This window comes from Parambassis ranga, chromosome 4, assembly GCF_900634625.1.
Source record: "Parambassis ranga chromosome 4, fParRan2.1, whole genome shotgun sequence".
Lineage (NCBI taxonomy): Eukaryota > Metazoa > Chordata > Actinopteri > Ambassidae > Parambassis > Parambassis ranga.
In genome coordinates, this window is record NC_041025.1 from 6,692,334 (window position 1) to 6,712,750 (window position 20,417).

At 41.0% G+C, this 20,417-nt stretch overlaps 1 protein-coding gene across 1 annotated transcript; it reads right to left on the reverse strand.

Annotated features, from left to right (window-relative positions):
- Positions 1-573: 573 nt before the first annotated feature.
- On the reverse strand, positions 574-20,391 carry impact (impact RWD domain protein). Its single transcript, XM_028403816.1, has 13 exons — positions 20,206-20,391; positions 19,006-19,134; positions 18,856-18,908; positions 18,668-18,730; positions 17,895-17,980; positions 14,878-15,000; positions 14,702-14,796; positions 13,317-13,390; positions 12,746-12,836; positions 9,507-9,641; positions 7,469-7,511; positions 3,900-4,066; positions 574-2,347 (listed from the first exon to the last, which is right to left on the reverse strand). The coding sequence occupies exons 1-13, from the start codon at positions 20,251-20,253 to the stop codon at positions 1,493-1,495; spliced, it is 1,962 nt and encodes a 653-aa protein (XP_028259617.1). The 5' UTR covers positions 20,254-20,391; the 3' UTR covers positions 574-1,492.
- Between the last annotated feature and the right edge of the window lie 26 nt (positions 20,392-20,417).

Consider the following 20,417-nt stretch of genomic DNA (forward strand, 5'->3'; position numbering starts at 1 on the left):
GGGCCTTAAAGGGTGACGGACCTGCTGGTAGATGCTGTTAATGCTGTGTGACTTCTGTCACAGTCTGCTCATCATCAGTGGTGATGAAATCAGAGTAATTTCATCATTCTGGTCTCAAAAGCTTAATGAATATGATGTGGGTTAGTCCGTGTTCATCAGCACCAAAGTGTGACTTTGTGTTGTACTTGAAGTCAGACCCGTCCAGAGTGTTCTTGTGTTTCTATAACAGTTAGAAAGCCTCGGATTTAGCTCAGGCTTTGCTCGAATACGTGAATAGATGGATGTAATTTCACAGCCCTCTGCATCTGTGAGCCTTGCATTTGTGAACACAATTTTGGAGATGCTTCTACTTTCGGTGTAAAGCGGCAACCAGGTGCCATATTTGCCATAAACTATAGTCATGCTTAGCTAACCATGTCCTGTGACCAGTGGCTGTGGCATCAGACCTCTAATCTAACTGATGGCAATGATAAAATACAGCATTTTAAAAAGTCAAACCATCTTTCAACACCTGATGTTCCATTTTATGCCCCAATAATGTATACAGTAACAAGAACGGTACGCAGTCTCCTTTTTATTCTTTGGCTACTTACACCGACACACATTCAAGATACAAAGTAGTCAAATAGTAGCTTTGTAGTGGTATAAACCAGTCAAGTGTCAGAATAAATACTGCAGTTAATGAACACAACCAGCTAGCTTGGCATAGATTGTATTGTACAAAAGTTTGAATACATTTTTAACATCAACAGGAACACGTTTTTCAAATGTAAGTGCAGATTCAGTGTTGGCAGATAGCAGCTTTGAGGCCTGCCCTTCAGTCCACTGTTCAAATAAAACAATATAAAATGTCACTGTAATAAAAGTACACTCATAGGTCAGTAAACAAATACAGCTTCTTTCAGGCTTCTTTGAACTCTGAGGACTCTACTTGTATTTTTCTATTGCTGCATGATGAAAAGCTTCTTTCAAAAGGCCTTCTTTAAAATTAACACCAAATTGTTTGAAACTAAAAGGGTGCAGAGAGATCCTGAAAACATTAAATCCTCACTTCACATCCGCTCGTCTTCACAGGAGCTGAAAGGTTTTCTCATCACGGCAGCCCCAACAGATGGTTTTTTTTTTGTCTTCAGTCAGATGGAGCAGAATTATCCTGATGCGGTGTGGGTGTCTCATATAATGTCTTAGCCTAAATGATGATAATCATCCTCTATCTGGCTGCATAAGTCATCATTTAACAGCCATTACCACATTAAGAACTCAGCAGTGACAAAAACCTGAACCACATCACTCCTGTCCTACATACGGATTGTCTGTGAAGGTTGACTGTGCTGCATCGTCGTATTGCTGTCAAACATGTTGTTTCTCACTTCTACATTTGAAAAATGGATTCGTCTTTTTTTTTGGATGGAAGAACAATTTATGGATTTTTACAGTGTTTGACCACCAACATTTACTGCATTCATAAAATATGGAAGTGAACAGAGTTCATCTAACAAGACTGGATCTCAATCTGAGGCTGCACCGATTGTCTTTTAGGACACAGTATCTTTGAGAAAGCCCTTCGGAAGCTGCTGTGGCACAGAGGGTACAGGAACGGGTTGATGGCAGAGTTCAGCCACAGAAGCCAGAATGTGATCTCATACCAGTAGTTTGCCACGCATTCCCCACTACAGGCGGCACGGATAATCATTAAAAGAGTGTATGGAGCCCAGCATATCCCAAAAATGCAGACTATAATGGCCAAAGATTTGGCAATCTTTTTGTCTCGGGAGAGACGGGATCCCTGTGTCCTACGGCCAGGCGCCATGCAGGAGCCTGTGTGCTGAAACAGCCTGGAGTTTTTTCTGTTTGGAGAGAACTTCTCTCGCTGCATGAATATTTGACTGGTGTTAGGGTCCCCACTGGAAGAAGGGGACAGGATATCATCGTCCTCAATCACGGCGGAGATAGCAGTAGGCTCGCTGGAGGACACCTTCCGTGTCTTAACAAAAAACACGGACCACGCTCCATCTTTGTGCTTCTTTGTGTTCCTCTGCGGCTTGGTGTCGTCCTCGCCACAAGCGCCCCCGTTCTTATTCCTGTGATGAATGTTCAGGTAGATGCTGAGGTTGAAGAAGGACACCGACACAAAAGGAGTGAAGAATTCAAAAGTAGAGGCGCTGAGCAGGAAGTACCAGGTGAAATAAAACTCAGCATAGCACTCGTGGGCCGGGACGATGCTCTGACCGACAATGGTCTCCCAGAAGATGATGGCAGGACCGTACAGGAGGAAGGCCAGCACCCACACTGCCAACATCTTGAACACAGCCTGGCGGGTCATGTTCCTCTGAGCTCTGTATTTAACCTGTGATAGAGAAAAGGCACAGTGACTCACAGATGCACCATTACATTTCCACAGCTGCTCACATACTGACAGGCTGACAAACGCACCAGGTTCTGCTCTCTGTATCTCTTTTGAAACGATGCATTGTGGTGCCTCAGAAAGCAGCAGAAGGATGCTGTAAATAAAACCCACTTGTGAAGCTCTTATTCCACAGTGTGTCACTGAAGCAAAGGAGAGGAGGGGAATGTCGGGCTCTGAGCCACATTCACTGATGCAACACGAGAATGAAAGAGACATCTGGTTTCACCCGATCCAGTCCTCCCTCGCCCTCACCCTCACCCATTGCTCATTCTCTGTACCCTCACTACATTTTCACATCACCTCCTCTCAGTCTAAACTCTATCATTAAGAAGGGCTCCTCTATTTACCACTCTCTGCTTCTGTTGTTGTTGTCTTATTTTGTCTTTGTCTCTCACCATCAGATGTCTTTCTGCAGTTGCATCATGTCACTGTGGAACAGTGCTGCTGTTGATGTGATTTCTATTAAAGAGCAAGTTAAAAAAGAATCGATAATGAAATACAGCCACTTCCACGATGCTCAGCATTGATTCTGAGCTCAGTCCTCAGTGTTCTCTACAAAAGCTCAAGACTCCCAATTTCCATTTCTTTGTGAATTAAAGAAATGCTCTGAAGATGAAGGAAAAACAGATATGATTCCATCCTGAGCCACTGAGAGCAAACCGTCAGTCAACATCAGATAAAATGGGACAAAAGCCTGCCTGAAAGGCAAATAAAAAAATCCTTCTAGCCAAGCTTTAGTAAGTGAAACATAAAACAGACTGTAGCACTTAAAAAAAGTTTAAATGAAAATATGTTTATCAAAAACACAAAGCTTTGACAGAGCTTTTTGCTTTTGGTGACAGAAACAGAAATGACAAAAAACAAGGATAAAACCCCATTAAAAGAAAAAAAACAAATGATTGACGCCTTTCGAACTTGTTTTTATGTGTTTGATGTCAGAAAATAAAAAAAATAAAAAAAAAAAAATAAAAAAAAATCACCATTTTTTTAAACGCTCTCCCTCCACAATGCAAAATGTATCCACAATTCTACCCCACACCCCACTGATGACATCACTGGGGTTACTCCAGTGCATTTGTGTAAATCTGTCATATGATTTTTGTGGACCTAAGGAATGCTGACAAATTTAACCACTTTGACAAATGTTACATAAAAGCACATGAATGCATGAATGCCCTGTCACTCATTTCAGATCCACACAAGACTCAGTGCTGTGCTACAATGAGCAAAGTGAATTCTCCATGTCAAGTAATTGGAGTCCCCCCTTTACAATGATAATATTTACTCGTCAAACAAAGAAGACTGTTCAACTTTTAGACTGACTGGACAAAGGCAGAGATTAAAGAGGGAACAAAGCTGTGAATGTAAAAAGACTCCTCAGTAGCAGCACAAGCTGCTCCTGGGGAGTGACACATTTTAGAATTGACTGTGGTAGTATGTGAATTACGTAGGTGGGTGTGTGGTAATGAGCACCTCCGCAGCATGTACTTACTGCTCTGGTGACTGACAGGAAGCGGTCATAACTAATGAGGACGATGTTGAATACTGAAGCTGTGCAGAGAAGGTAGTCCATGACCAGCCACACTTTGCAGAGACCCTTACCCAGCATCCACCTGCCTGTCAGGTTGTATGGGATATACACAGGGATGCAGAAGGCACCTGGAACACACACACACACACACACACACAGCATGATGATTCAACACCCTCAACTATTAACATTCACACCCCAGCAGACCTCCTGTCAGTCTGGATGTGAGTCCTATTACACATGGCAAAAAGAAGGCAAACCCCTGTAATGGATGAGGAAAAGGCATTATGGGAACAGCAGCAATCTAACATTAATGGTTTCATTAAAGAGAAGCGTGTAATTTACAAATGATAAGAGCAGCAATGTGCCGTGTGAAATAAAAGGCAGGGATGCCACAACTACGCGCAATACACGGAGCGTTGTGGAGTATTTCTTTATTAATGCAACACATTAAGCAAAAGGGGCGGTAAGGTCACCGCAAACTCGCATCAACAGTGACTCATTAATTATATTTGTAGGGAAATTGTGTTTGGGCGTGCGCAATGAGCGTTTAATTCATATGGGAGAAACAAAAGACTATAGCACAAAGAAGGAGAAGAAGGTACCAACTCACCCACGAGAAAATCCGATATAGCAAGGTTCAGAAAGAAATAGTTACTTTGAGTTCTTAGTGTTTTATCCACGATAAAAGCCATGATGACCAGCGCGTTCCCGGCCACCACCACGACAACCAGCGTCACCATGAGAACCGACAGGATCACCATCAGGTAGCCCGGGAGGACAGTCCCAGCCTCAGACACCGCAGGCGTCAAGTTGCCGCTGGAGTTGGACTCCAGGATGTGCGCGCCCATAGTCAGGCTAATTCTCTGCAGGAATCATTGTAGACTTTTATTACAGCGCGCACGGAAACACCGGACAAGTCCAACAATGCGTCCAATCCCCCCGCTCCACTTTAATGAGGAGTTAAACACTCGTGAAGACCTGTGGTTGAATGGAGACACTTTTCCAAAATTTCCCATTTTCCTTCACAGAATGTGTCTGTGACGTGCAGGGACAGGAGCTTTGAATTAATCTGATTTTTCTTGGTGATAATCGCGCATTAGGATATTGGTGGTAACTGGATGTCCTCGGAGCGCTCCCTTCTTTCTGGACAGTCAATTGCGGGCACCTAGGAGCGCACCGATGGTTTTGTCATCGATGTCAAGGCACACAACACACACAGGGTTTAAATTGACTACAATATCCGGTTATCGTTTCAAAATACAGCTCATGCTGCAACGTTGTAGAATGGGTGAAACCCCCTCTCAGAATGATGAAATGTGCACTTAAAACGCAGGTTTAGAGAGGTAGCCTACGTCACGACTTGTTGTCAACGACACAGTATTTAAAATAATATAATCAAATCCATCATGAAGCCTGCAGGGCATCCAAAACAAAGTTAAACATGTGAAGTGCTTGTGCATGCACTAACAACATGCAGCTTGTTCCCCAGTGTAAAATCATTAAATACACCATCATGTTTCAAACATGGTTCCGCCTGTGTGTGTTTTCTGAGACAAAGAGGTGTGATGGGTGCTTTTATTTTGAAGACAAAACAAGTTCCGGGCTTTCTACTGGTGAGTTTTTTTTTTAGACAAATTTGCTTCTTTGTCTGCCCAGCAGCTGATCAAAGGCTGGAGTCTGTAATCAAAAACTGAAGTGGTTCAGACGCGTGAAGTTGAAATGATCGCTGCTGCGGGCTGCAAGGAGCAAAGAGCCAGTCTGACAGATAAAGCATCAATCAGTGATTCAGTCACGGGTCAATGACCAATGTGAAAAACAACATCTCCCTCTTGTTTTTGTTAATTATTTAATTATTATTACAATGGAAACCTTTTTTTGTGAAGAATCGTATGATGTTATCAGATTTAAGCACATATATGACTAAAGCTGTAGAAAAATATATATATTAATTTAGAAATAATTAAAAATGTATTCTATCTTTTTCCAACAGGCCATTTTTGTAGTTTTGTATGCGTGTGGCTGTGTTCTCCTGACATGTGCTCCCTGGTGTGTCCAGCTGTGCAGAGGACACCCCCTGTGCAGGACGCTGGCTTCACTGGCAGGTTGGATGCCTGCAGGAATGTGCTGTGTTGAATCTGTTGTCAGAACTTATAATTACTATCATGCATTCTACAATATAATTTACTGTTTTTTAAACTTAAACTGAATCATATTTTGGTGTAATACTGTGTATTGCAGTCATGTGTTTAATTTGATTCATCTGTTGTTCCACTGCATCATTACACTCTTTGCTTTATATTGCATAATTATCTTCAAAGTACTCTACTTCTCTGTTTACGTCTTTCAGGACCACACAAAGTTCAGTCCCCAGCTGTGTTAGCGCAGAAATAACTTTATAGATAAAATTCCAAATAATATGCAAGCTAATTATTCTGCTCAGCCTTGGGGTTTTTCACGAGCCTAAAAAATATGATTAAGTCTGCGATGATTGGGTTCAGTGTGATGACAGCTTGTCAGGAAGAAACAATGCTAAGTGAATTAGCTGCAATTATTCTTAATGGCTGGAATGAGCAGGCTGCTCTGTAAACAGACATGGTGAAAACAGATTTTATAAATCTTTTTCAATTGTCTTTTATCTCCAGTCAAAGGAAATGTCTTTTGACAGCATCCTACCGTTTATGTGTTTAACATATAAAATCTTACATTTTGTTTGCATTACAATAATCGTGTTGAGTCGGTGGAAATCAAACTGCAGGGTGCACAGATGAGCCCCTGATATTTTTAGAAAGCAGCCCTCTGCTGCGTAAAGCCAGCTTTGGAGTGGTTAATATGCAGACAGTGTCTTCCAGGGATCGAGTGACACCAAAATAGGGAGGTGAGGCAAAACCCCACAGGAGCCAGTGTGAGGTAAATGCTCTGAAAGAACGTGCAACTGTGAAAAGTTGAATATTTAACAGGCTTCAAGTCAATGTCACATGCACTGGGGAAAACAGACATGTGAATTATGTGAGTGAGCGTGAGTAAAACTCTGTGAACTTTTTGTTGAGCAGCGATGTGTGATTTCATTTCAGAGAAACGTTGAATGAACTGTTTATGAATTTTATTCAGATGCAGATTCAGCTGAAAGATTAATTAACAAGTAATGGCAAGGATTACATCATCATCTCTGAAGGAACCGAGAATCATTAAAATAAACAGCGAGCAAACTTGTTAATTCTCCCGTTTAATGACAGTGTTTTCTCAACATCTATGATCCTAATGTGAGACAGATGGCTGTAAGGAAACACTCCTGCAGAAGTCAGATCTGCACAGTCTGTGTTATTGAAAACATGCTGCACTGTAAACATGTCATATTTCAAGACAGAATGTAGAAATAATGTAATCACCTGAGCTAACAATTCCCAGGTGACATTTTATCACCACAGTCAGAGAAAGAAATCTCTGACACAGTGAGACTGGATTAAAAGAAGCATTTGCTATAAATGAAAGTCTCTTTTGTTCTGCTGAAATTCACTTAGCCTTCTTACTTTTTGGCTTCTTGGTCTTTGCCCCTAATTTGGCGGCATCATCCTGTGAAACAAAGAGGACAGGGGTGAGAGGATGAACGGACTAATGATACGTTACATTAGCACTCCGTTTAATGGAAGCAAAGCTTTTTCCATGTTTAATATTAAAGAGCTGCTTTACAACTGGTGATGGACTCTTTTGCCTCATCTCCCGCTGTGCTGGCAAATGTGCAATGTACTGATTGACATGCACCATACTGTTTTAATGTATTCTAATAATTGCATCAAACCAAACGTGGCGTTCCCAGGAACTATTATAAAGCATCCTGTGCTAAATACTGTGCTGACAGCATGTAGGTGCTTCTGTAAAAATAGCAAAATATTTGAGATATTGCTCTACGTCCTTGTATGATGATGCTGTTTTCATTTGTAGTCTCCTTTTTTGATGGCCACCCACTCAAGTAACCGGCGATAAGCTTCACCTTTTTGCTTTCCTGAGGTGTAAAACTGGTTTACGGCTTTTTTTCACACCAGTCTATTTTTTCTTCCAGGTATTCAGAGATTTGATCAAACTTTGTATTTACCCATGTCTAAACTCTTCCCCACCTCTCCCATCCTAGAGTCATGGTGCTTCTTATTACAGAGGGAAAGGGTTGTTTCTTCTCACCCTGTGATTCTGCAGTTTTCACCTGCTGACAAAAACATTTGGTCCAGCTTGACCTTTAAACATCACAATGGAGCTTTTCTGATCATCACTAGAGACTCTGCCATTTTAAAGAAGCCGGAACTGCCCGAAGGTTTCCTCTGAAGGTCTGAATAAATGCTCTGCTCTGTTGACCTCTTAAATCACAGTTTTTTCCAGATCGGACCTCTGATGTGAGCAAAACGTTTTTTGTAACCACTCTGAATTAAAAAGCACTTTATGAACAGAAAAAGAGTTGTTAAAGGAACAGTGTGAAGGATTCAGTGGCATCTAGTGGTGAGGGTGAAACCAACAAAATACTACACTGTGCCGAGCATGCAAGAAACCCAGCACAAACTAAGAACAGGGTGTTTATACCTGCAGGTGATAAGAATGATGTTTCTGAGCCATGTGTACATATGATCAAGCAAGTCAACAACCAGTTCAAGCTGTAAAATCCTCGTGCATGTAACTGAATCACCCTAAGTGACAGCTGTGCACGTGTGCGTTGCCAACCCACTCAAGTAACCAAGTTACCCAAGTTAACCTCTGTGCATGCAAAGCGTGTGCATGTCGTCCTAGAGGTACTCGTCTGTGTGTTTGTGTGCATGTGGATTAAAGCTGGTGGTGTATAACTGGCGGAACATTCTTTGAACAAACAGTTTTTTCCCATTCTCTTTTCTTTTTGCACACTTTTTCTTGCTGCATAGAATCGGTGCTAAGCCCTCCACACTGGTCCCTCCGCAGGCAGCGGCTCCTAAACTTGTTCAGGGGGATCTGAGCCTTTGCTGTGAGGATGAGAATAAAATGGAGTGCTCATTTGTACAGTGAGTTGATGGGATTTTAAAGTAGGATACTTTCAAGTGAAGGTTTGCCGTTACCTTTAATCTACCTGTGGCTGCCACTCAAAGGTCAATCATGTTATCAATGGAATAACTTTGCAGAACACAAAGATGACTTCAAAGCAGACTGGACCTAACCTCAGGCTGGTGAAAGCATGTCTGATCTCCAGAACATGTGGCAACCAGGTACTTCAAATGAACCAATATCTTTAATATGACAGCTACTGTGGATACAATTTACACCAAACCAACACTGTTGATTTATTTATTAAGTCTTGCTGTAACTATGTACAGTGCTGCCTGACATGATAACTCAGGATAAATTAGCTTTGGTTGCTATAGAGGCAAAATAAATCTCATCTACAGCCAATCTACTGTGATTGTTTCCAAATAATTGGAGGGTGTAAGTCAATTAAACTACAGGAGACCAGGTGGTTTACAGCATCTGAAAACTGGCAGCAAAGTCAAATTTGACTGATGATGTGTCAGTGGAAGATGACAGAGAGACATTTAAATGGTCTGGAGAGCATCTCACCAGAGAGGCAGCGTATCCCTCCTCCACCAGGATGTTTCTGGCACAGTTGTTGATGTGTTTGAAGCGGTCAGGACCCAACAAAATACCTCCGTACCACCGAGACACGACCACCATGACATTACGCACGTCCAGAATCTGTGGTGAGAGACAAACGCATGGCGTTTTTAAAATAAGTGTGAATTTTAAAAAAAAAAGTCGGCTAAGGGACAAATACGATACATTCCGATGCAACACCCTTCTCTTGGCAGCCATTTTCAAGTAGACTAAACGCTTCACACCAGATGTGATACAGCGGGTGAATCACCATGAGGTGTATTTGTTTAAATCTGATGGCCTGACAATCCAAAAAAATAGTGGTACTTTTCTGTGTTCCTGTCTTCTACGGATTTAGAGAAGAGAATTTGTTTTTCTTTCATCTTTGTGTGTCCAAGATGTGTTCAGCTTAAACTGCAGCATTAAGGGAAGGGTTCAAGGTTCAATGTATTCTTCTATAAATGGAAAGCAATCCCATCCTAATCAGCCAACACTGTTTACAGAAGATATAAGGAGCCACACAGCCCACAAAGATAACAGTGATCTCAAACAATGTACAATTAGTATCCTCAAAAGAATGAAGCTCACATCAACATATTTCTAAATCAAGGACAGAGCATGGCGTGGATATGAAGATTATCCTGCCAGGGAGAGTGGCTCTCGTGATCTCAAGTAGAAGCCAGCGTGTGAACAAAATGGATACTGTGCTGGAACAGAAGCACTGAGAGGAGAGAGGGGGGGGGGGGGTCATCACAGGTTGGCTGTTCTTCCAAACACACATTAAACTGAAATGGGATTAACCGAAAGTAAGTGGAAAAATGCAGCATTTCCAATTTAACCCTGCACTGCAACACAAAAGTTCCATCTGTCATTCGCAGAGGCTCATCCACGTACGGCTGTCACACTTCCACATTCACTGGCAGAACACACACATCTAAATGAGGAAACAGGAAGAAAAGGCTGGTGGAGAGGAGTGAGATTAGAGGAAACAGATCAAGGAGAAAGCTCTTCAGGTAAATTGCTCAGTACGCTGAAAGTGTCATGAGTAGAAGATTCATTAGCGCGTCGTTCTGAAGGGTGAGCAGGAAGACAGCAGACCCGATGCTATCACTTAGTTACAGTAAATCCGCCAGAAGTGACCTGATGCATCACTCCATCCTAAAACAGTAGTTCCAGGCCACAGCAGTGAGTGATCACTGTGGACGATAGGTGATTGTTTTCACATTACAGAGAACTATTTCTAATATACAAATGTTGACTGTTGCAGCTTCATTTTAAGGTTGTAGGGACATATGCACATTTTGCATGTGTTGTTTCCAGTTTTTTAAAAGAAAGCATGTTTCAGCACAAGTTTGCAGCTTTTCTTTGTCCAATTGTCTAAAAGATCATTTAAGCAAATTAGCACCAAGACTGGCAAAGCCCTAAGTGTCTGAGGATTTTGGAATGGAACAGTGTATTAGTCAAAGACAGCTTGGTTCATCTGAATTCAGTGCAGCAGATCTCAGTTTCTGACATGTCCACACCAAGAATCCAATGCACTATTTCACAGCGATTTATCCCTCTAACAGGGTCACACGGGCACAGAGGACTGCCGGCATCCCATGAATGAGTATGAACTTTGACATGAGTCATGGATCTCATCTGGAAAAGCTCTGACACGACGCAGCACCTACTGTTAATGAGTATGACAAAACTACTACAAGTCACTGCTGAGCTTCCATTACAGCAAACTTTTGCTTTTGTCACAAACCTTTCACTGGCTTTCATTCAATATTACTGGGAGACAAAAAAAAGTGTGTGGACAATTGCACATTTCAGTGTGATGTGGGTGTGTGTGTGTGTGTGTGTGTGTGAATCATTGCCATCTGACAGCACAATCCAGTGACAAATGCCTCTTTGATATGTGAAATAAAAGGATTGTGAATTCACCAGCACGAGACCAAAGTTCTCTGAAGATGAAATTTACACATTATGTAAATAACCACTGCTGCGCTCATTTCCTCAGGTTAAACTGTACAGATTCCATCTCTGTGCAGCTCTCTTATCTAAATGTGGGTATGGCCCTGCTGCTAGTTCAAGCAATATTTTCAAATCCCACAAAGCCTGTGTGTCAAAATGGATGCTAACAGGATTAGAGACAGTCATAACCGTCAGTGAGTTAAAGGTATCAACAAGTATCTCTACCATACTGTTTAGACTCAGCTTTTTCAGACGATGTGGAGCAGATTCAGTCTAGTATACACAATTTAAAATATGTGTCAGTCACTCATATGCCCATCCAAGAGTCATTGGGATTGATGTGATTCATGGAACAACAGAAAACATGATGGGGCCAGCTCTGAGAGCTTACAGGGTTCTTCCTGAATCAACTGCTCTGTGTGTTGTCTTATCAATCATCATATGATCGGCCAAGAGTTGCTTCATACATCGCTATCCTCTAAATAATAATTTTGCTTCCGGTAACTGACTTAACACAGGCTTCTTTTGCAGTTGCCTAGACTAGATGCTGTCATTATGGTTGACATTTATTATATGAATACCAACAATTTCATTAAAAAACCAAAAAGAATGTTATAACCACCATAGAGGCAGGATTTATCCTGGCACTGTCAGACTGTAACAGTTCAGCTGCAAGATAAAGAAGCTGTATGTTAAAGCCTGGAAGTTCATAAATGTATCATCATCATTTTATGTTTCACCCTGTACCTTTTCCTGCTGTGACCTGTCATGATGCCTTCAGTGGAAAAAAAGCATCATCTACATCAATGGTGTCGCATTAACTATCTGAACTGATGGAGCAGTTGGTTGTCCATGATGCACTCCATCTGGCGTCATCATTAAGAGAAAAAAAAAATGTTTATAATTGACAGCACACAACACTACCACACATAACATTTAGAGTCTGACGAAAGCTCGTCACTGATAACAATCCCTGTTTAAAAGTCACACCAGATGCCAAATTATGCAGACTGTGAAAATGGACAGGACAGAGACACCAATTAAGCATGCAAACGCCAAGAGAAGGCTGAATGCTGCCAGCAGATTTAACAATGTGCTTGTGATGTAAATACTGGGCAGAAGCTCTGTGTGCTCTGAACTCACTCACCATCCGTTATTTTGGAGTTTTGACATTTGTAACACAGATTTTAGCATGCGGCTGAAAGAATGACCTGTTGAGTTAGTATTTTTCTCAATGAAATAATAACCTGTAGTAAATGGAGCAACCTCCCCCCTGCGGCTGTCTCGCCGTCGTCGTCACAGTCCTGCATGAAGCTGTGCTTGTCCTCGCAGTAAATCCTACAACAGACAGAATCCCAACAGCTTGCTATTAGGCGGGAGCACATCAAGACATGTTGATCACAGGATGACTCTGTGACACCTGCAGCCTCTTCACTGGAATGTATTTTTTTTAACTGGTCTAAATGTCAACATCTCCTCCCTGTGAGTAATGACCACCCAGGCAATGTATCAGCAGCTCCACATCGACCTCATTAGGCCACACTAAAAAAAAACAGGCATGAGAAAACACCCATACAGCGAGTTGTTATTATCACATGGCCTAACACTGTCAAATAGCCTTCATTTCCTCTGGTGCTTTTTTGACCTTTAATTGCAGTAATGTGCCCTTTAGAGAGGAGGGGTGGGCCTTGAGTCTATCTCATCATTTTCTCCACTAATGAGACGCTAAGCAGCGGGTGTTAGCCTGATCTGCATAACGACATGACACTAAAATGTATATACATATGGCATAAGTATATTTATTGTGACATTACAAACCTGTATGCATAAATATTATGCGTGGCGCTTGCAATCTTCTTGTTTCCATACAGCTTCTCCAGGACCATTTTGACCTGCAACAGGTGGAACAATGAATGTCAAGTGAAAGTCAACTCTACTCTGTGTGAAACCTGCTGACACAAAGCATTTGTGCTGTGCTCCATTTCAGCACAGCCGCTCTTGTACTGAAGCCCTGAAGTGCAGGTATATTAAAACTGCGGCACCCTGTCAGACTAAAACTGGTGGTGGTGACGATGTCTGACGTCGACATGCTGTCTGACACAGCTGACTAATGCGCAGAGCAGCATTAGTCAACTGTTTATGAGGGTAAATCACCCGCAACTCAGAAATGACACAGAGGTTTGGAAGTCCAAAAATATGGCCCTTTCACTTTTATGTTGTCCAGACAGCCTATTAAATAAAGTAATAACACATTATCAAGCAAATACAGCAGTGCATTAACTCTTAATTGAGTAAAATAACACAACAGAATATTATAAAATAAGAATAAGGTACTATATTTATGTTAGGACACAGAGTTTTTTTTCATTTTATATATAGAGAACTATCTGTGACTGGCTACAGACAGAGCTGCACTCTTCTTGTAGCCACCTTTGGGTAACTTTTTTTTTAGCATTTTCATGATACATTTTATTTTTATTTTTGCAGTGTAGCTGTCACCTTTCATATTTTAGCTAATCACATGCACCTTGGCTAGCTCGGCTAATAAGATACAGTAAGGTGGTCTAAGCCAACAGAAGCTATCTAGCTGCCAGTTAGCTGATGTGAAAAGTGGAGGAGAGGGAATGGGTGACAAGCCATGTCATTAAAAAACAAGCAACACAAACAGCACATATCAAACTATAAAATGTTATGCAAAGTTAAATATAAGATATATACAACTGAGTGTTATTCATGTTTGATTTAAATGTTAAGATTTAAGTAATATATGTGTGTATATGTGTGTCTTCAACTGACAACCCAGGATATGGAAATCTGTAAATGTTCTCCAGGTCTCCTCTCTGGAGAACGCCTTCGTCTGCAAATATTTTCATCCAAATAGCACTTCACAGCAGGTGGAAGCTTTTAAGACGAGCCCGGTATGTTAGCAGAGAGCCAGAAAGTGAGATTAGCATGCAGGAAGGGGGCCAGGCGATGTTTCAGATTGTGAGAATGCTGCGTAAATTAGCACATTCACATCATTTATCTCTTCACAGCCCGCATCAAATGCAATCTCCTATGAGTTGTTGTCCTACAGCTGTCTTCATGTTAAAACAAATAAGGCATTGGTTGAAATTTAAATTGAAAATTTCATACATGCTGTTGGAGCTATGCATTTTTAGTATATTACTGTTATCATACTGTAAAACATTTATGTGCTCTACCTGTCTGGGAGTCACCACAGGAGCCAAGTGAGGCTGGAAGGTGCTGCGTCGGTCTGTGATAGTATTCCCATGAGTTATTGGAGGAATCTCATCATCTACAAGATAAAAAAATGAGAGGAAGTTGGATGCTTGATGTTAAAATAACTGAACTCAATGAGGACTAGAATGAGCTGTACCACATGGATCCAGGAAGAGATGTGCATTTTCTGTGTTCAGTTTGAGAGCACTGAAGTCAGGCACGTCTTCATCATCTGCTTCCTCCTCCTCAGCAGTCATGTTCACTTTTCCTGGCTGATCCACTGAAGTAGGTCACATATGAAACATTATGTGTCGTTAAAAGAGAGGAAGTCTTTATTGAGCAATCATTAAAAAGACACCTACCGAGCAAATTATCACCAAATTATCATCACATGACCTTAACAATGACACTGAAATGCAGGAAGAGGCTGATATCACTCTGAGGAGCAGCATGGTGAGGATTACTGAGGAAGAGCTAGTTGGTTAATTTCAACAAATCTGACAGATACCATGAGCTGATCTGAAGGTGAGCTGAAATAAGTGCTCCGTTGTCATGGTAACAATACATGTGAGCACAGCCTAAATGTATGTACAGGCTATATATATTGTACTGAATATCAGCACAATGGAGATGATCATATGTGATCATCTCTGCATGCATGACATTTCTCTTACATCTGATTATAGAAAGCCAAGTTGATAAAGTCAGCTGCATGAAGTGTGATATTATGTGGAAATATGCAGCGATAAAGTGTCTACATGCTGAGAAATAAACTGTGAAAATATGAAAACCAAAAATACTCTAGTCCATCTTTCAATATCTAACCATGCTGATATCCAATTTAGGAAATACGCTCCTAAATACATGAGGTCAATTAAATGTGCAATGTTGACTGGTTCCTCCTCACTTTGACAGAAATATTCATGTTGGCCCAGTGTTGTCATTTAATATAACATATTTAATATGAAAACCATTATCTGATCGTAAGGTCAGTAGGTAGGTATCTGTAGCTCTCAACCCCAGATCTACTGGAGATGCAAATCTTTAAACACAGACACAAAAAATAATGATTTTAAAGAAAGCCGATCATTTTTCCATCAGTTTGCTCAAACAACTGAGGAAACTGAGCTCAGTCGACATGTTGGCTATGGATTAAAACGTCGGTGCTTTAGGATATTTCTGTATGTGTGATTGACTCTGTACAAACACAGTAGGATGTGTGTAATTTCTGGACTACAGCCAAGGAAATAATGTAGACACACTATGATCATAAAAACCATGTAGCTTAAAAAAACCTTAACAACAATAAAGGCACAAAGAAAAAAGCTGTATGAGGCTTTGCATGCATATTAATTTGAACTAGAATTAATCCACTGTTGATGTTCATTTTGGTAATAAATAATAATATGGTTCATAAGAATTTCCAATAAAGGAGCTGTTAGTGGATGTGTAGGAAATGACAAAGTGGAACAGAAGCTGCTAAAATTCATTCATAATGTATGGGATTCAGTTTTAGGTGAACAAATATTAGGTTTCCTGACATGTTCTCATGCTTCAGCTTTCTGTGCGGCCTCATTATTCTGAACTTCATCATCACACCCATTATTTCTCTTTACTTTCCATGTCCTTTCTGTCATGTTTACTCCTGTTTCATTTTCTTTTCTGTGCAATGTGCATCTTCAGCCTTATCACCCCCCCCCCCACCTCTTTCCCACCATGTGCCCGTCTTTTGAATGAATTAGCCGTCAACTCCACTCCTGAGCTGAAGAGCTGTGAGCAGTTATACTTATTACCACATGGGACTCGTGACATGCGACAATAGGGGGGCAGTTAATATTTGTCTGGCTTGTGGCTCAAGCTGTCGCCACAATAACACATTCAGCTTGGTGCTAGATAAATGAGACAGACCAGCCCCCCCCCCCTTCCTCCATTCAGACCTGATTGCTGGTGACACTTGTAGAAAATCCTTCATTTGGGCACCTTTTAGTCTTTTTACACTCCAAAAGCTTCTGTCACAGGAACACGGGGAATTACACAGATATCAATCTTAATTCCGTGCAGTCACTCAAAGTCTGAGGGAGATTTTTAATGCCCTTTGTGCTCATCTTATCTCCGCTTTAGACCGTACTTAGGTAGTTGTGTTAGTAACGAAGCAGCATCGTGGCAGAACCTACATGGAAGACCCATCAGAGGAGGCAATTTATCTAATAACTGAGCTGCTGATAAACAATAGACTTACTGTGGATTTTATCATGTTGTCTTGTTGCAAAACAGAACCTCTGTCCAATCATTGCTTAACAACTGTTACCAGGCACAGCAAGCCCGTCAAGGTTTTTGCAGAAGTAACCACACTTTGAAATTGATGGTGAAGTGCAGTACCACTGACAGTCCCCAGAGTTTCTCTGGACAAAAAAACAGCTCTGGCTCCCATTAACAAACCATCAACTCCAACAAGTCATTAAAATATTAATTATATTTCCACAAATCTCTGTCTCTGATCTCTGCTCAGTATGCTGCTGGTGTGAAAATAATTCCTAATTATATGTATACAAGTCCTCAATCAGAGGTATAATCGGGGGTGACAGACATGCATGATCTGGAGTGACTGACAAGCTGTTTGGGACAAGACGGGAGGGTCACTTGGTGGACTCTAGTCTAATGTGCAATGCTTCCCACACAAAAGCCTGTAACCTATGCCTTTGGCTGATATGAGCAAAAACGCCTGAATAATGATTTGAATAAGCAACAACTGGAGTTTATAAGTAACAGAGTAAATCAGATTACCTTGTGCATTGTATTCAATTACCACACTCATAGCTTTGACCATCAACAATGTGAAAATGACAAACATACCTTCATTTAAACTCCTTGCTAAGCTTTAGGGAAACATCATTGTTTCTGATTTGGAATATTAAATACACCACATGACACATTTTACATCAAATATGTTTACTTGACCACATGAGAATTCAAATTGCCTTGTTGTTCTCCTGATGAGGGCAGGCTTATAATTGGAGGGGTTAACATTCAACTGAATTAATGAGAGTAAAAATCTCCAAGGCACACCCACAGCTTTATAAAGCATGCTCTTCTAGACTTAAATGTCAATCAAGTCATTACAAAATACTCACAGAAGTGTGGCTGAAATCACCAATTTAATTTTTCACACCTCACCTGTTTCAGAGTTCTGGGATTTCTCCACCAGGAAATCTCTCATTTTTTCCACCCATAGGTAGAGGATGCTCTCCCCTGCATGCTCCCTGTTGAAATTGAAATATTTTCATGTGAGTGGATCCTCCATAAGACAGTGTTTCCCAACCAGCGTGTGCCGCGGCACATTAGTGTGACATCAGTGATCATCAAGTGTGCTGTGGGAAATTATCCAATGTCACTTAATTGGTTGGAAAATTAGTATTCATTTACTGTAAATAATAAGTCTTAGATCGTCTATTCCAGAAACATATGACACACAGAACAATGAAATACCCCCTAGAGTTAGATAAGTGAACAGATTTTTGTGTCAGCGCATGCATTGTCTGCTCTGGCAGCACGCCTGCTAGCGTGTGTGTGTGTGCGCCTGTGCGATGCAGAGAAGTTTAAACACATGAGCATGCAGAGGCCATAGAGACAGATATGACATGTAGTGTGATAAAATAATACGATATAGACCTGCTCTATAGGAAAGCTAATGCTAAATGACTTTTGTTGAAATTGAAATCGAAAAAAAAGGTGACCTGATGCAGTGATGTGCCGTGGGATATTTTTAAATGTAAAATATGTGCCGCTGCTCAATAAAAGTCGGGAAACGCTGCTCTAAGGCACGCAGACACAAAGCGACACACTACAATGATATTGCACAGTGAAAACAATAATGGGATGCTTTTGTTGTGGCTAATATTGCTCCACAGTATCTCCTCGTGAAGTCAGAATTTATAAGAAGCACTCACACATAGAGATCTTCCAGGCTGTTTGCCAATTTGGCCCTCTCAGGGCCTCGCAACCACGCCGCACTACAAAAGCCGAGAACAAACACAGGGTTATTGAGTAGGACGAGGAGTGGGTTTTTGAGTGGGATGCTGTCCTTTCAAATCAGCAGATCTCCTCCATATTAAATTTGAAAGGCAAATAGACTTACTTGATCTGGTAGATGGGTGGAGCTGCGCTTGGATAATCAGGTGGGAGAATTATCTGATCAATGTGAAAATTAAAAAAAAAAAAAAATCATTCAGTGCACACAAACTACAGGTATTGGATTGTGATTGATATGAATAGGTTTTTAATGTACCTGCAAACATGCTGTCAGTTTAGGCTCCTCTAAGTCGTTGGCTATTTTGATGCAAAATATTCTGGATGCTTCATCTATCACACACCATTCATCTCCATAGATAGAAGACAAAGCCTCGACCTCCTCAATCTAAATGAGAGGAAACAATGACAAAGAAGAAACATCAATCACACCAGTCTGTAGACATTAATTATGCATTAATCAATAAAGTAATGTGGACAAGAGGTGTAGAAGAGGCTTCAAAGTCTAAAGCTTCAAAGTATAAGTCAAAGTTCAAAGCCTTCATTATATTTCACAATATATTCTCCAGCTATTAATATCAATATTAATGCACCCTGCCAGGATTCATTATTAGTAATAATTTGTTGGTTTACATACACAAATATGCACATTGATTTTTGCTGCTGTGACACGAGTAGACGCCACTCACTGTGTACAATAGATACATAACTGTAGCTATTGTACTGTAAGTGTTTACCAGCAAAAGTCCAGAGGCTTCACAAACCTCCAATGAAATTGTCATCTTTTAACTTTTGTGTATGTAACATGAAATAATGTAATATTATTAATATAATGAGAGCTAAGGTAGGCGAAGCTGAAAGGCCGCTCCACTGGGCCAGTGGGCACCAAATGTTGGCTGAGGTCATGTTTACATGTTTAAAACCCTGCAGCATCTTCATAGGAGATGCTGTAAAACATTGCTGGAAAGGTAAACAATAGCCACTGTCATCCTGATAACATAACCCTGTCCCCGACACACTATCTCATTTAGTTAGTGTAGATGTATTATATTCAAATGATCCTGTATCAACTCTACATGAGCATTTAAATCTGTGTTATCAGAAAGCTTCTTTATTTTTAGACAGATTAGTTATATTTAGCAGTGCTGTTAATGCTTCTTTGGGAAATTGGCAGCTGTGACCTGAGTGTAATTTAGCCGACCCAAACTACAAGTTTATTTTGGGCTGTGTACGTTTATAATGGTGTTATTGTGTGTCCAGGTTTTTTCTTTGTTTCCTGCTGTGTTGGCAGCACTGTGTTGATGTGTGGCCTCTGTGCACCCTGCTGAGCTTCAAACATCACTTCCATCATGTGTTAATTAATCCAGACGTTTTGGGAGTAACCTGCAGTGTGTGTGTGTGTGTGTGTGTGAAAAGTTACAGGTATCTTAACTTTGTGTCAGAAAGACTTTCAGCTTACTTGAGCCTGCAGATCTTCTTCATTCTCCGGGTTTATGATATCCGCCATTTGTGCACTTCATTATCAATATCGACAACTGAAGCACACCACTACATTAGTTAGTACAGCAAAACGTGCACAGTCAGTAGGCTAACATGAGCTACATGTTAAGATGCAGCCTGTGAACTACTTCCAGGGCAACGCAGCCTCCTGTGTTTGTGTTTAACTTCCGG

Bases quoted from the DNA above. Each gene is read 5' to 3' on its own strand.
- impact (XM_028403816.1), bottom strand. From the start codon at position 20,253: ATGGCGGATATCATAAACCCGGAGAATGAAGAAGATCTGCAGGCTCAA. The intron at 14,797-14,877 runs GTACAGCTCATT...TTTATCTTGTAG, and splicing joins TCTCTTCCTGGATCCATGTG to ATGATGAGATTCCTCCAATA. The intron at 2,348-3,899 runs GTAAGTACATGC...TCTCTATCACAG, and splicing joins TCCTGTCAGTCACCAGAGCA to GTTAAATACAGAGCTCAGAG.